Source organism: Camelus dromedarius, chromosome 34, assembly GCF_036321535.1.
Source record: "Camelus dromedarius isolate mCamDro1 chromosome 34, mCamDro1.pat, whole genome shotgun sequence".
Classification (NCBI taxonomy): Eukaryota; Metazoa; Chordata; class Mammalia; order Artiodactyla; family Camelidae; genus Camelus; species Camelus dromedarius.
This window is the reverse complement of record NC_087469.1, coordinates 9,894,619-9,907,447: the sequence shown is the minus strand read 5'-3', so window position 1 is coordinate 9,907,447 and position 12,829 is coordinate 9,894,619. Positions and strand designations below refer to the sequence as shown.

Sequence of the window (12,829 nt, the reverse complement as noted above, 5' to 3'; positions counted from 1 at the left end):
GCTCCCTGACTCACATCAGCACAAACACACCATGTTCTGCCCGTAAAGGCTTACCTCCTTGACCCGGTCACTCAGGTGCTTTAGGGAAACTTCCAAAGACCCAGTCTTCCCATCACCCAGATGGGAAGTCGTGGTGGGCAGCAGTTTTGTCCAGGGCCCTTAGGACTCATAGGCCTTGAAGCTGCCAAACCCTAACATCCAGCTTCTAAGGCTCCCTCGTGACTGCAAAACGGCCCCACTGTCCCTCTTCCCTCCAGCATCCCTCAGATGCTCACTCAACACCCCAGTGAGGTTAGGACAGGGGTGGCTAGCTCCCCAGTCACACCTTTCACAGAGCACCTAGCTTCCCCAGCGAGGTGTTGGCGGCCTGTGCCTTTAAGGACCGCTGTCCTGTGCCAGGGGCACAACCTCTGCATCCTCAGCTGAGTTGGATTAAGGGACCATTTCACGCTGCTGCGAATTCCTTCTGGCTGCTGTCCCCTCCCCCACACAGAGACGGAATAGCCAGTAGCCTGAGCCAGTCTGCCGAGGGCAGCAGGAGAGCTGGTCCAGCCTGGCAGCCCGCACCCTCAGACAGCAGAGACTGCCCCTTCGATCGGGGGCCTGGGGGCAGCTGGCGGGCCTTTTGGGGTCTTGGGCTATCGCAGGGACTCCAGGAAGTCATGCAGAGCCTAGAGCCATGAAGGACTGTTCAGATATCATCCTCTGTGTGGAGGCGGCAGAGCTGAGCAAGGTAAGGGTCACACAGGACCACTCCCACAAGACCCAGCTGCCTGCCTGGGGCTGGCAGGGCCCAGTGAACACACCTACCAGGCAATGTGGCCACCAGCCCTCAGCCCTCAAGTCTCTCCCTTCAGACTGAGTTCTGCAATCCTGCTTTCGAGCCTGAATCAGGGCCTCCTTGCCCTCCACCTGCCTTCCAGGAGGCCGCCAACTGCAGCATCCGAGCTCCCTGGCACGGTAACCATCTGAGAGGGTGACCTGGGGGCGGGACAGAAAGGCCCAGGAGCCAAGGGCTGTGTGAGAGATGCCCAAGGGAAAGGGCGCTCAAAACCCCACCACCCCTGCCCACAGGTCGGCGTCCCCGAGGGCTGCAGCCAGACTGCCACTTCTCCTGGCTGTGTGTCCTCCTGCTGGCTGGCCTGCTGCTCCTGCTGCTCGGGCTGCTGGTGGCCATCATCTTGGCCCGTAAGTACCCAAGGCCTGCTTGGAAGAAGGGCTTTGGATGTGACTCCAAGAGCTATGCTACCCATCCCCCCAAAAAAAGATCCATCTCCTCTGATTCCCACTCCCCCATCTCCTGCCTCCAGAATTGCAGGCAACACCCCCATCCGGGGCCTCCTATCATCCACTGCCTTCCCGAGGCCTTGCCACCACTGGCACCACCCCCACTACCATCTTTCAAGCAACTGGGACCCCTAAAGGGCCACAGGAGTCAGGCGTGAGCCCCAAGCCCCAGTCCAGTGAGTGCTAAGGGCAGATCTTCCTGGAAAAGGTCCCATGATGGCAGGAGGGGATGGGGTGGGCCAGGAAAAGGGACCTTGGGAAAAAAAGGATCTCTCTCCTTTTGACCTCTGAACTCTAACCTCCATCTCTGCAGCCTGTGGGGGCCTCCTTCCTGGCCCAAGGGGCTTCTTCAGCAGCCCCAACTACCCAGACCCTTACCCACCCAACACCCACTGCGTGTGGCATATCCAGGTGGCCACAGACCATGCAATACAGCTCAAGATTGAAGCTCTCAGCATGGAGAGTGTGGCCTCTTGTCTTTTTGATCGCTTGGAAATATCCCCTGAGCCTGAAGGCCCTCTCCTCAGGTGGGTCCCTCTGCCCCCAGGAGATTCCACCCCTCACCCTGCCCTGAACCGCTGTCTGGAGAGCAGAACCACGGAGATGTGGTGGGAAAGGTTTGACTGGGAAGAAACAGAGACATGTGACCTCTGGGCCCAGCTCTGCCACTATCTTGCTATATGATCTTGGGAAGGTGACTTCCCCTCTCTGACCTCAGTTTCCAAATCTGTAAATTGGAGCTCCCACCTGTAATTTCCATGAATAAATGCTTCAAGGATGGATGTGCAGGTGCCAAGAAGGTCAGAGCTCCGCTGGAAACGAAAGGAACCTATTTGACACATTGTCACCAGCTTGGGGCTTGAGGAGGGAGGACCGCATGGCCCAGGCAGGCTCTACTCTGGCTGGGCCTGAGCTCTGAGCCTCCATCACCCCCAACCTGGCTTCTTGCAGAGTGTGTGGGAGGGTGCCTCCCCCCACACTCAACACCAATGCCAGCCACCTCCGGGTGGCCTTCGTCTCTGATAGCAGCGTGGAAGGATCTGGCTTCCATGCCTGGTACCAGGCTGTGGCCCCCGGGTATGGTGAGTAATTTCCCACCGTGTCCCCAGCTACCCATCAAACTCCCACTTCCCTCCCCTTCAGCCATTCCCAGCACCGGCAAAAGGGGTAGAGACTTGGGGTTCTGAATCCAGATGCCCACCCCCAGGGAGCTGTGCCCACGACGAGTTCCCCTGTGACCAGCTCGTCTGCCTGCTACCTGACTCAGTGTGCGATGGTTTTGCCAACTGCGCTGATGGCAGTGATGAGACCAACTGCAGTGCCAAGTTCTCGGGTACGGGCCCCGCCAGCCTCAGGGCGGGTACTGTCTCCAGGCCTCTGATCCAGATTTAGGCTGGCCTCCCCAAGCCTGGCTCAGCACCAAAGCTGCCTGGTCATTCTTCTGGCCCAGAACTTGTGTCCCCACGGTCATGGCCAAAACTCCTCTGCCAGCACTGCTGGCCCTAATGGGCCAAGGCACAGACCCTGGCAAATCCATGAACCCCTCTTCCTCTCTCCAGGGTGTGGGGGGAATCTGACTGGGCTCCAGGGCACTTTCTCTGCTCCCAGCTACCTGCAGCAGTACCGTCACCAACAGGTAAGCCAGCACTCCACGGAGAGGGTGGTGTGGCACACGCGGGCACACCTGAGCTTCCGGTTAGCATGATTGAGAACAGCAGAGCAGATACTGCCTTGTACCTGGGAAGGTCAGAGATCAAGTAGGCAGGAAGGAAACATTATTAAGTGCTTACTAGGGACCCAGATTATCTCTGAGACCAGGCAAGTTAAATGGTCTTTCAATGATGAGAGCAGTGTGGGCAGAGCCCACCCACTCCCTACCCAGCCTGTAGCAGGTGGGGAAGCCCATCTGGAGCTCAGCCTGGGTGCCCAGATTGGGACAGAAGGAGGAATCCATAAATTACTTCGTCTGTGCCCTCCCCCAGCTTTGCACCTGGCATATTTCGGTGCCCACTGGACATGGCCTGGAACTGCTGTTCCACAACTTCAGCCTGGAAGCTCAGGATGAATGCAAGTTTGACTACGTGGAGGTGTATGAGACCAGCAAGTCAGGGGCTCTCAGCCTCCTGGGCAGGTATCGGCAGAGCCAGTGGGAGGAGCCGAGGACAAACTCCATCCTCCATGGCCTGCAGTCAAGGCTTCCTACAAATTAGCCCAATCATGCTCTAGTTTCCTTGTCTTTTTCTGCTCCAACCTGGAGGTCTCCTCACTGTGACCCTAGAAAAGGCTTGTCCTTCCTCACCTATGTACCTGTATCCCTTACATCGCCTTTTCCGGAAGGCCCTTCCCTGGCCTCTCCCCAACCCAGGTCAATTTCCACTTCCCCCAGAACCTGCGCTGATTTTCCCCAGCTTGAAGTGGCTCAGGTTCAAGCAGTTTGTTTAGTACTTTGTCTACTGAATATGTGTGTCTTCCTCACTAGACCCTAAGTCCCATGAGTCAGCAAGCATGCCTCCCATCCCCTCTGGCATCGCCCAGAGCACCCAGCTCCATGGAGGCCTGCGGGAGGCCTTGTGTACACTCGGGCAGCCAAGGGGCCCCTCGGTCACCCAAAGGACTGCTGTCTGCTTTGGGCAGGTTCTGTGGGGCAGAGCCGCCCCCCCGCCTCATCTCCTCGCACCACCAGCTGGCCGTGCTTTTTAGGACAGATCATGGCATCAGCAGCGGCGGGTTCTCAGCCACCTACCGGGCCCTCAATGCCACAGAGAGTAGGTGGCCCTGGGCAAGGGGTCTGGGCCGTAGAGGCACCTCCAGGAGAACTGGAAAGGGCTCTGGACCCTGGTCAGGGCACCGTGAAGGCAGTGGGGGTACAGGCATGTCCCTGGGCACTGCTATGCCCCCTGTGCCCGCAGACCCCTGTGGACCCAGAGAGTTCTCCTGCGGGGACGAAGGGTGTAAGAGTCTGCAGTGGATGTGTGGCATGTGGAGAGACTGCGCAGAGAGCAGTGATAACAACTGCAGCAGCCCCCTGTTCCCACCCCTAGGTGAGAAGCCTGCCCCAGGTGAGGCTCCGCGGGCAGCAGCTGGCAGGCCTGGGCAGGCTGGGTGCCCATCCATAGCAACCCTGCTGGCACACTTCATAACACCCGTCCCGATCCTCTCTGCTGGGGGTGGGGGCCCCCTATCCAGACTCCGGACCACTTCACCAAATCCCAGAGGGACCCCCACCTGGTGGTGGCAATGGTACTTAATGACATCCCCAAGGGAAATGGGAATCTGGGAGTCGATGGTTGGGGCTTCAAGAACGAGTCCAGCTTTGTCACACAGAAAGCCTTGTCTCCAGGGCCCACCTCAACGACGTGGGTGAGAGCAGGGGAGTTTCTTCCAGATGCCCAGTGGTCCTGCCAGTGCTGGTGCCCCCCCCAAGATCAAAGAGGTGTCTGCATGATGCCCGGGGCTGGCAAATGTTACTTAGAGCAGGCTCTCGAGGAGAACAGGAATCCTCGATACGTGTAAAGCATCTTTCCATTTATCTCCTTTGATTCTCACAGACACTCCCATCTGACCCATACAGAGCAATTAGGTGACTTGTCCCAGGTCACACAACCAGTGACTGTTCCCCCAGTGACACTCCCCTCCCACCCCTGCAGAGTTGGCCTGTGAGCCTGTCCAGGTGGAGATGTGCATCGGTCTGAGCTACAATACCACGGCCTTCCCTAACATCTGGGTGGGCATGGCCACCCAGGAGGAGGTGGTGGAGGTCCTCAGAGGTTACAAGGTGCGCCAGGCAAAGTTAAGGAGGGACCCCCAGGAAGGGGAGGGAGCCTGGAGTGTGGGATGCCTGAGGGCTGATCTCCTCCTTCCACAGAGCCTGACCAGTCTGCCCTGCTACCAGAATTTCCGGAGGCTCCTTTGCGGGCTGCTTGTGCCCCACTGCACCCCGCTAGGCAGTGTCCTTCCCCCTTGCCGCTTTGTCTGCCAGGAGGCAGAACGCCAGTGCCAGTCTGGCCTGGCACTACTGGGCACCCCCTGGCCCTTCAACTGCAACAGGCTGCCTGAGGCAGCTGGCCTGGAGGCTTGTGCTCAGCCCTGACTCTTAAGCGGGCCCCTGCCCTCTGCTGCCCAGCCTCCTTTGCCCATCAGGGCAAGCAGGCAGGGGAAGCAAAGGAAGGGGGCCAGCGTAGGACTCTGCCCATCCCCTCTGGGTCCTCCCAGGGAGGGAAAGAGAAGTCCTCAATGGGGCTAATCGGACCCTCCCACCCTCCCGGATTTTTCCCTATCCCTTTACTTGCCCCAGCTGTTGCAAACAGCTGGCCTGACTCCACGCAGTACCACTGACAATCTGGACTGCTTCTCACCCAAGCCTCTGACCCTGATTTCCTATTTTCTGCCTTCCCCATCTCCATTTCTTTTTTAAGGTTCTCTACCACCCACCTTCTTTCTCATCTACTCAACAAAAATGTACTAAGTGCCTACTCGTGTGGCAGGCCCTGTTCTAAGCCCCAGGGATCTAGTTGTCTACTGCATCTAGAACTCTCCACCCTCAGTTCTCAGCTATTTCTCCTGAACTACAGCGTTGTCCTCGGTCTCTGTCAAGATACCATCCCTCCTTTCAGCTCCTTGGAGCTGTAGATGCCCTAAGCATGTCTCTCACGGTCCTGCCTCTCTGTGCCCGGCTCAAATCTCTCTCTCCCTCCTTTCTCCCTCAAACTTTGGCCGGCTGCCGGCCGACACCACGAGTTATTTCCCTGCTATTTCCCAGCCCGGGCTCTTGGCCCCTGAACAACTGGTTTCCTCTTGGAGTCTGGGAGGAGCAGAGAGAAGCCGGCAAGGAAAGAACCAGGATCAGGGGGACGCCGAGGGCAAGGGGCGCCGGGCGGGAGAGAAGCGCAGGGAAGGCAGCAGGGGTCAAGCAGAGGGTCCAGAGTGGCAAGCGTCCCGAAGGAGGCCAGAGAGAAGCGAGCAGCCCCTCAGAGCCAGGAGAGGGGTGAGTCTGGCCGAGGGGGGAGGGGCGGGGAAAGAGGGAGGGGGAGGGGCTGTGGGAAAGACTGGGCGCCAGCCTGGGTTGGGGGGGAGGGAGGGCCGGCCTCCCCGTTCCTCTGCGCTGGGCTCTCAGGGTTCCCGGGTCTAGGGGGCACCCCCTTCTTCGTTCCCCCGCGGCCGCTCAGCCTCAGTCAGGGGCAGGGCAGTGGGGTGGAGACCTAGCCGGCAGCGCCGGGGCGGGAAGCGAGGCAGGTCCCAGGATTCTGGGTCCCGACTCTTGTCCTGCCCGGCCCACAGACGACCAGAGGCACCCGGCGTCCGGGCTCCGCGTGCCAGCGCCATGAGGCCGCTCCTCGCCCTGCTGCTCCTGGGCCTGGCGGCCGGCTCTCCCCCGCTGGACGACAACAAGATCCCCAGCCTGTGCCCGGGGCACCCCGGCCTTCCCGGCACGCCGGGCCACCACGGCAGCCAGGGCCTGCCCGGCCGCGACGGCCGCGACGGCCGAGACGGCGCGCCTGGGCCTCCGGGAGAGAAAGGAGAGGGCGGGAGGCCGGGTAAGAGGCGCCTCCGCGGCGATCCGTGGGGACGGACGTCCGAGCTAGCGCGGCCCTGCTCCCGCTCCCTGCGGCTCCAGGCTCCCGCCAGGGGGCGCCGCTCCTGTCCCCGCCCGACCCCGTCGGCTCCGGGAGCCGGGAGAGGAGAGAGTGACTCAGCGACGGGAGCCAGAACCCCTGGGACCCTCAGATCTGCCCCCAAGCCCTGCAGGAAGCAGGGAGGGGGCCCTGGCCGGAAGGGTGGGCTGAGAAACCGAGGGAGGATGAAGGAGGACCGCGGCGGGCTCACCCTAACCGCTCACTTTCCACCCCCGCAGGCCTCCCGGGGCCTCGTGGGGAGCCCGGGCCAAGAGGAGAGGCGGGCCCCATGGGGGCGACCGGGCCTGCGGGCGAGTGCTCGGTGCCTCCGCGCTCCGCCTTCAGCGCCAAGCGCTCCGAAAGCCGAGTGCCCCCGCCGTCGGACGCGCCCCTACCCTTCGACCGAGTACTGGTGAACGAGCAGGGACATTACGACGCCACCACCGGCAAATTCACCTGCCAGGTGCCTGGAGTCTACTACTTCGCCGTCCACGCCACCGTGTACCGGGCTAGCCTGCAGTTCGATCTGGTCAAGAATGGCGAGTCCATTGCCTCTTTCTTCCAGTTCTTTGGGGGGTGGCCCAAGCCAGCCTCGCTCTCCGGGGGCGCCATGGTGAGGTTGGAGCCTGAGGACCAGGTGTGGGTACAGGTGGGAGTGGGTGATTATATTGGCATATATGCCAGCATCAAGACAGACAGCACCTTCTCTGGATTTCTAGTGTATTCTGACTGGCACAACTCCCCTGTCTTCGCTTGATACCCACTGGAAAATGAGCGCATGCTCTCTCACTCCTAGGAGAAGAGAGTGTGACATTGATGGCCACATAATCCGGGAGGGCTGGCCCCCCTGGAATGTTGTGAATGACTGCGGAGGTGGGGTGGGGCTTCTCCATTCTGCTGCCGACAGGGAATGAGGACAGAGGCTGAGATCAGGGCTGGCAGCGTGGGGCAGTGGCTGGATTTCTGCCCTAGACCAAAGGAGAGCGCTGTGCTGGCAGGTGTGGGTCCCTCCAGTTGCTCTGACCCAGGACCCCAAGGTGGGGTATTCTTTCCTGGTCCTCTGCTTCTTTGAGTCCTCTCTTATCCCTCCTGCTCCTGGGCCCTTTTCTCAGAGATTATTCAATAAATCTTTAATTAAAAAAAAAAAAGCCCTCCTATTGGCTTCAGCTTTTCCTCTTTAATGGTGGGGATGCCCTGATTCCGAGGATGGGAGGAAAGGGGAAAAGGGAGGAGGGAAAGGGCACTTAGGCAGAAGGGAGGTCTCTTAGGCTGGATGAAGCTATGGGGCAGGAGATACAGGGAGCAGGTTCAGGTGAAGGAGAGGTTACTTTACAGAGCTGACACCTAAGCTATGTAGGTTGTGAACAGGAGTGCCCTGCCGAGGAGTGCCCTGGTGTGGGGCTCTGGCCACCCAGAGGAAGCAGCACATTTTTCTAACTCAAAGATCTCATATGAATTGGATGGAACTTCACCACACACCCTCCTGCCCTGACCGACAAAAAAGAGCCTGGTATTTTCATTCATGACTGTTCTGGCTGCTTGCCTGTCCCTAGATGACTGGAGAGCTGTTTCTCTGTCCCTCATGCCAGGGGAGCAGAGTGTCCTTGGGTGTCAAGATACAGCATTTCCGCGGTGGCCACAAGGGGGCGCCCCAGCCCCGGAATGCAGCAACGACCCTAAGTAGCCTGCACTACCAGCCTGCTTAGGGGGAGGAAGGGTAGAGGTCTGCCAATAGGATTCCAGATGGGGGTGGAGGAAAAAAATGGTCCTTTGCTCCCAGCTCAGGAAGTTTATCTTCCCTCATAAAATGTTTATCCTCACATTAAACAGAGACTGGAAGGAGCCAAGCCTCCCCTTGATCAGCAGCTTCTCCAGGGTTGGGGGAAGGGGAACAAAAGCCCTTCCTCGGGCCTCCCAACTCCAAGGTTGATGTGCGGAACGCTTCCCCACTGGGCTGGGCCGCGCCTCGAAGTCTGAGGCTAGCCACAAAGCCCCTTCAAGACTACCCTCCTCTGACCTGCAGCAGCCAGCGCCTGCTCCACCCCCAACCCAATGACTAACAAACCAAATCGGGGCTTGCCAGCTCCACAATCAGCGCAGGCTCTCAACCCGAGAGAAAGTGGAGAGAAAGTGGAGGTGCCTCTCCTCAGAGTTTCTTCCTGGCCTACCCCTTTCTCTCTTACTCTTCCTTCCAGAAGGCTGTCCTTGGCATATGCTCCTAGATTTAACATACAATTATGGGATGGTGTATCTCCCCCACCCCCGCTCTTTTGCTGGTCACGTGAGGGTGGATGTGACTGATGGGGAGTGGGCCAGGTAAGTGAGCTAGAGATAGGCCTCAGCTGTCCTGGGCTTCAGCCATCCACCAGGAGGTCCCACAGCCATACTCCAGCCTCCCACAGCATCCCTCCACGCCAAGAGACACAAAGACAAGCACTAACTCCTCCAGGGATCTGAGGGGAGACTTGACTTCAGGCAGCAGGAACCCCAAGTTTCCTCCTGGGATGAGTGGCACCAGAGGAAAAGCTCGGGGGCTGACTACAGGGGGAGAAGGTTCACCCTCTTCTCTACTAGGCTTAGTTCTGGCAAAACAGAAACGAGTTTTTCCAAAAGCCGTGCACATGAGGGCACAAACTGGAGGGGTGTGAAAGCGAATCCAGCCACTCTTGGCATGGGCTCTCCCCAATGCACAGCACCCCCACCCTATCCTATCTCTTCCCCCACCAGGTCCCCCACCGACCACACCTGTGACTCCAGCAGGACTGGAAGACACTGCAGTCGCATCAGTTCCCCTGACCAACTGCTCACCCTTGTAAGGATGCACAGAGGCCCTCAGAGCTGTAACAGGACTTTATTCCCTGGAACCTGGGCCAGACAGACCCCTTAGGAAGCTGCACCCTGGCCCCTTCTGTTTTTGGACCCTAGTGCAATGTGCAGTCTGCCTTCCCCAGTGCCAAGGAGAGACTAACAGAAGTAGAACACCACTTTTCTCTGTGATGTGCGGAGTGAAGGGGATATGAGTAGAAATCTGCTATCCCTCCTGAGGCTCCCAGTAGTGCTGGGGTGCCAGAGGGTACATGGTCCCAAAGCCAGGTGCAAACACACACACACATCCCCGGGGGTTAACTCTTGATCCCAGCTGTTGGATCAGGTTGGGAGGGGGCCTCATAAGATCATGACAGCTACAAGTGGTAGCTTTAAGGGCACCTAAGATACTACCCCCCAAAGCCTGCCAGGGCACAGCGGCTCCAGCTAGAAGCAAACGTTCAAGATCATTCCAAGGCCTTAGGGTTGCCAAAACACGCAAATGACACTGATACGTATGGCTGCAGAAGCTGGGGAGGAAGTGAGGAGGGAGTAGGGAGAGAACCTACAAATCCCCAACAGAAACACCAAAAGCAGAGAAGAGGAGCCCCAGACACTTGCATCTGGCTAGGCCCTGGCAAGCTGAAGGGGAGTCCAGAGTCTCACACTGAGTGGTGAGACACACTCACCACACTCAGCATCACGGGGACCCGCCAGGTAAGGAAAAGCTGTTACCCTGCCCCCATCCAAGTCACAGTCTTCCAGGGTTTCCCATCTCAGTGACCTGGATGTATGGCTTCAGGTTCGGCAGAGGGCAGGAGGGGATTCAGTCTGGGACCCAGAGATCGGGTGTTAATGCTGTCCTCGCGCAGGTGGCTGCGTGGAGCGTGGAGGGGTGGGCAGACAGGGAGGGAGCCTTCAGAGGTAGACGTTGAGGGTCTGCAGAATGCCCCGGCGACAGAGTGGGCAGTTGCGGTGGTAGACAGGGTGGCGCATTAGGATTTCGGTGCAGGCCTGGCACAGGCACAGGTGCCGACAAGGCAGAAGCAGCACCGTCTTGCTCTGGTCCTGGCAGATGACGCACTTCTTCCGCTCCTCTTGCTCCTTCAGCAACTTCCATGGGTCTTGCCCAGCTACAGGCTCCTCCACATTGAGCCTCTCCCGGCCTCGGGCAGCTGTCACCCTGGCCATCCTGACTGCCTCCTCTTCTGCCTCTGATCTGGGCCCTGCTTCAGGAAAAGTGTCCTGTCGCCAGGTCCTGGCTGAGGGCACCCTCCTAGGGCCACCCTGGGGGGCCCCAGGTGCCCCTCCCCGGTTTGGCCAGCTCGCCAGCTGCAGGCTTCGGCTCCAGATGTGGCGCCAGGCCTCCAGGCCCAGTGCTAGACGAGACAGCCGTACAACATCCTCTCTGAGTCGGTGGTAGGATGGCCGGGCGTGGAGCTGACTGAGCACCCGGGTGGCCAGCCTCAGGGTGAGGTCCGGGTGCAACACAATCACCGTCAGTGCCAGCACACAAGCCAGCAGCGCTAGGCCAGTGAGATTGACAAGCACAAAGCTGGCCAGGAGGCGGGCAGCTGAGGCCAGGAGCTCCAGTACTAGCTGGCAGGGGGTCCAGAGGAGAATGGACATGGCCACAGCACTGCTGGAAATGTGGGCTAGGAAGGCAGCCACCACATCCGTCATTCTCCACAGCGGCCCCATCACTGCATCCCATAGGGCCAGCACCAGGGAGAAGAGGTTCTGAGTGCCAATAAGGCAGATGTTGACCAGGCTATTGATCACATAGGCCACTAGGCTCATGGTAATGGCACAGATGTCACAGGCCTGCCGCAGCAAAGCATGGCCATTGGAGACCATATTGAGGACGCCCCGGTGCAGGATCTCCCGGCTCCTAAGCGCCCCATGAGAGGCCAGGTGCCCCAGGAGCTTTAAGCTCTCCAGACCAGAATAGCAGCTGTATAGTATGGTACACAAGGCCTGCAAGCCCCCAAAGGTGAACCGGACCACGGCTTCAATCAAGGCCAGCAGTGAAAACAAGACTCCGCGGCCCAAGTGCAGAAGACTAGTCAGTACCGTGTGTGGCAGGTTGTAGATGAAGGCCAGGAGCCAGGCCAGGGAAGCCAGGAGGGAGGACACCAGCAGGAAGTTGAGGTCCAACACCAAGGTCAGCACATCCAGCAACAGGCCCACCCCATTCACTACCAAATACACAGCTTCCATGATAGTGCTATGGAGGTTAATCCAAAAGGAAGTCTGGCTCCCAGTTGAGGGGGGTCTCAGAACTGTCAATATTTGGGGAGTTCAGGAATTAATTTGGAAGAGAAGTGAGCAGGCTCCAATCCAGGGAGAATCTGAGGAAGTGGGTTGGAAGGAAGTGGAGTCTCAGGTGAGGGAAAGGGAGCCAGGTGCCGGTCCAGGAGTCCCGGTTTTGAAGGCGGGCTGTTTGGGAGGAAAGAGGCCAAACATTTCCAAAGTGGAGGTGATCCCGGGCTGGAAGAGAAACCTCAGCTTTGAAGGCCTGGTGGTGACGTACCACGGCCGGGCAACGAGTCAGACCCAGGAGACCGGGAACGGAAGGGATCGGGCCAGGCCGGGGCCGGGTGGGGGTGGCGCAGGCTGGGCGCAGGCTCGCAGTCCAGCTACGCAGGTGCCCCTGTCCCCGCCCGGCCCCCGTCCTCTGCGCTCGCGGCGATTTGCGCCCAAAGGGGCAGTGGGGAAGGGAGCGAGCCTCAGCAAACCCCCGGCGCGGCCTCTACTTCGCTGGGCGCCGCCATCTTGTGCGCGAAAGGGAGGGGCAAGAGGCGTGACATGGAGGGAGGGACGAAGAACTCTGGCCAATCGGTGAGGTCCAACCACAGGCAATGTCGAGCACTCACTGGTCCGTTTGAACGGCGCCCAAACTACTTAGTACTTTACAAAGGGAGGGGCGGAAACAGCTTAAAATCCCCGCCCCCTTGAGGCGGGGATTGGCCAGTTGATGGGCAGAGGCAGAATACGCCCCCCAGCCCCGCCTCCTAAAGGAGCAGGCTTTTGGACTGGGCTAATACCGGGGCTGCTTTTTCTCTTGGCCTCGGGGCTTGATCTTTTCAGGTGCAGGTTGGCAGGTCACTGTCTCTGACCTGGGT

General features: G+C 59.3%; 3 protein-coding genes across 3 annotated transcripts; 2 read left to right on the top strand and 1 right to left on the bottom strand.

Annotated features, from left to right (window-relative positions):
* Window positions 1-640: 640 nt before the first annotated feature.
* MFRP (membrane frizzled-related protein) lies at window positions 641-5,377 on the top strand. Its single transcript, XM_064482148.1, has 13 exons — window positions 641-733; window positions 858-960; window positions 1,075-1,188; window positions 1,311-1,463; window positions 1,601-1,814; window positions 2,239-2,369; window positions 2,495-2,620; window positions 2,847-2,923; window positions 3,270-3,418; window positions 3,922-4,052; window positions 4,197-4,328; window positions 4,935-5,062; window positions 5,153-5,377. The coding sequence occupies exons 1-13, from the start codon at window positions 680-682 to the stop codon at window positions 5,375-5,377; spliced, it is 1,737 nt and encodes a 578-aa protein (XP_064338218.1). The 5' UTR covers window positions 641-679.
* Window positions 5,378-5,672: 295 nt separating this feature from the next.
* C1QTNF5 (C1q and TNF related 5) lies at window positions 5,673-8,029 on the top strand. The gene is made up of 3 exons (XM_031443509.2): window positions 5,673-6,271; window positions 6,565-6,821; window positions 7,139-8,029. Exons 1-3 carry the CDS (start codon window positions 5,928-5,930, stop codon window positions 7,654-7,656), a joined length of 1,119 nt encoding a protein of 372 aa, XP_031299369.2. The 5' UTR covers window positions 5,673-5,927; the 3' UTR covers window positions 7,657-8,029.
* Window positions 8,030-9,734: 1,705 nt separating this feature from the next.
* On the bottom strand, window positions 9,735-12,491 carry RNF26 (ring finger protein 26). Its single transcript, XM_010981332.3, has one exon. It carries the CDS (start codon window positions 11,922-11,924, stop codon window positions 10,623-10,625), a length of 1,302 nt encoding a protein of 433 aa, XP_010979634.1. The 5' UTR covers window positions 11,925-12,491; the 3' UTR covers window positions 9,735-10,622.
* Between the last annotated feature and the right edge of the window lie 338 nt (window positions 12,492-12,829).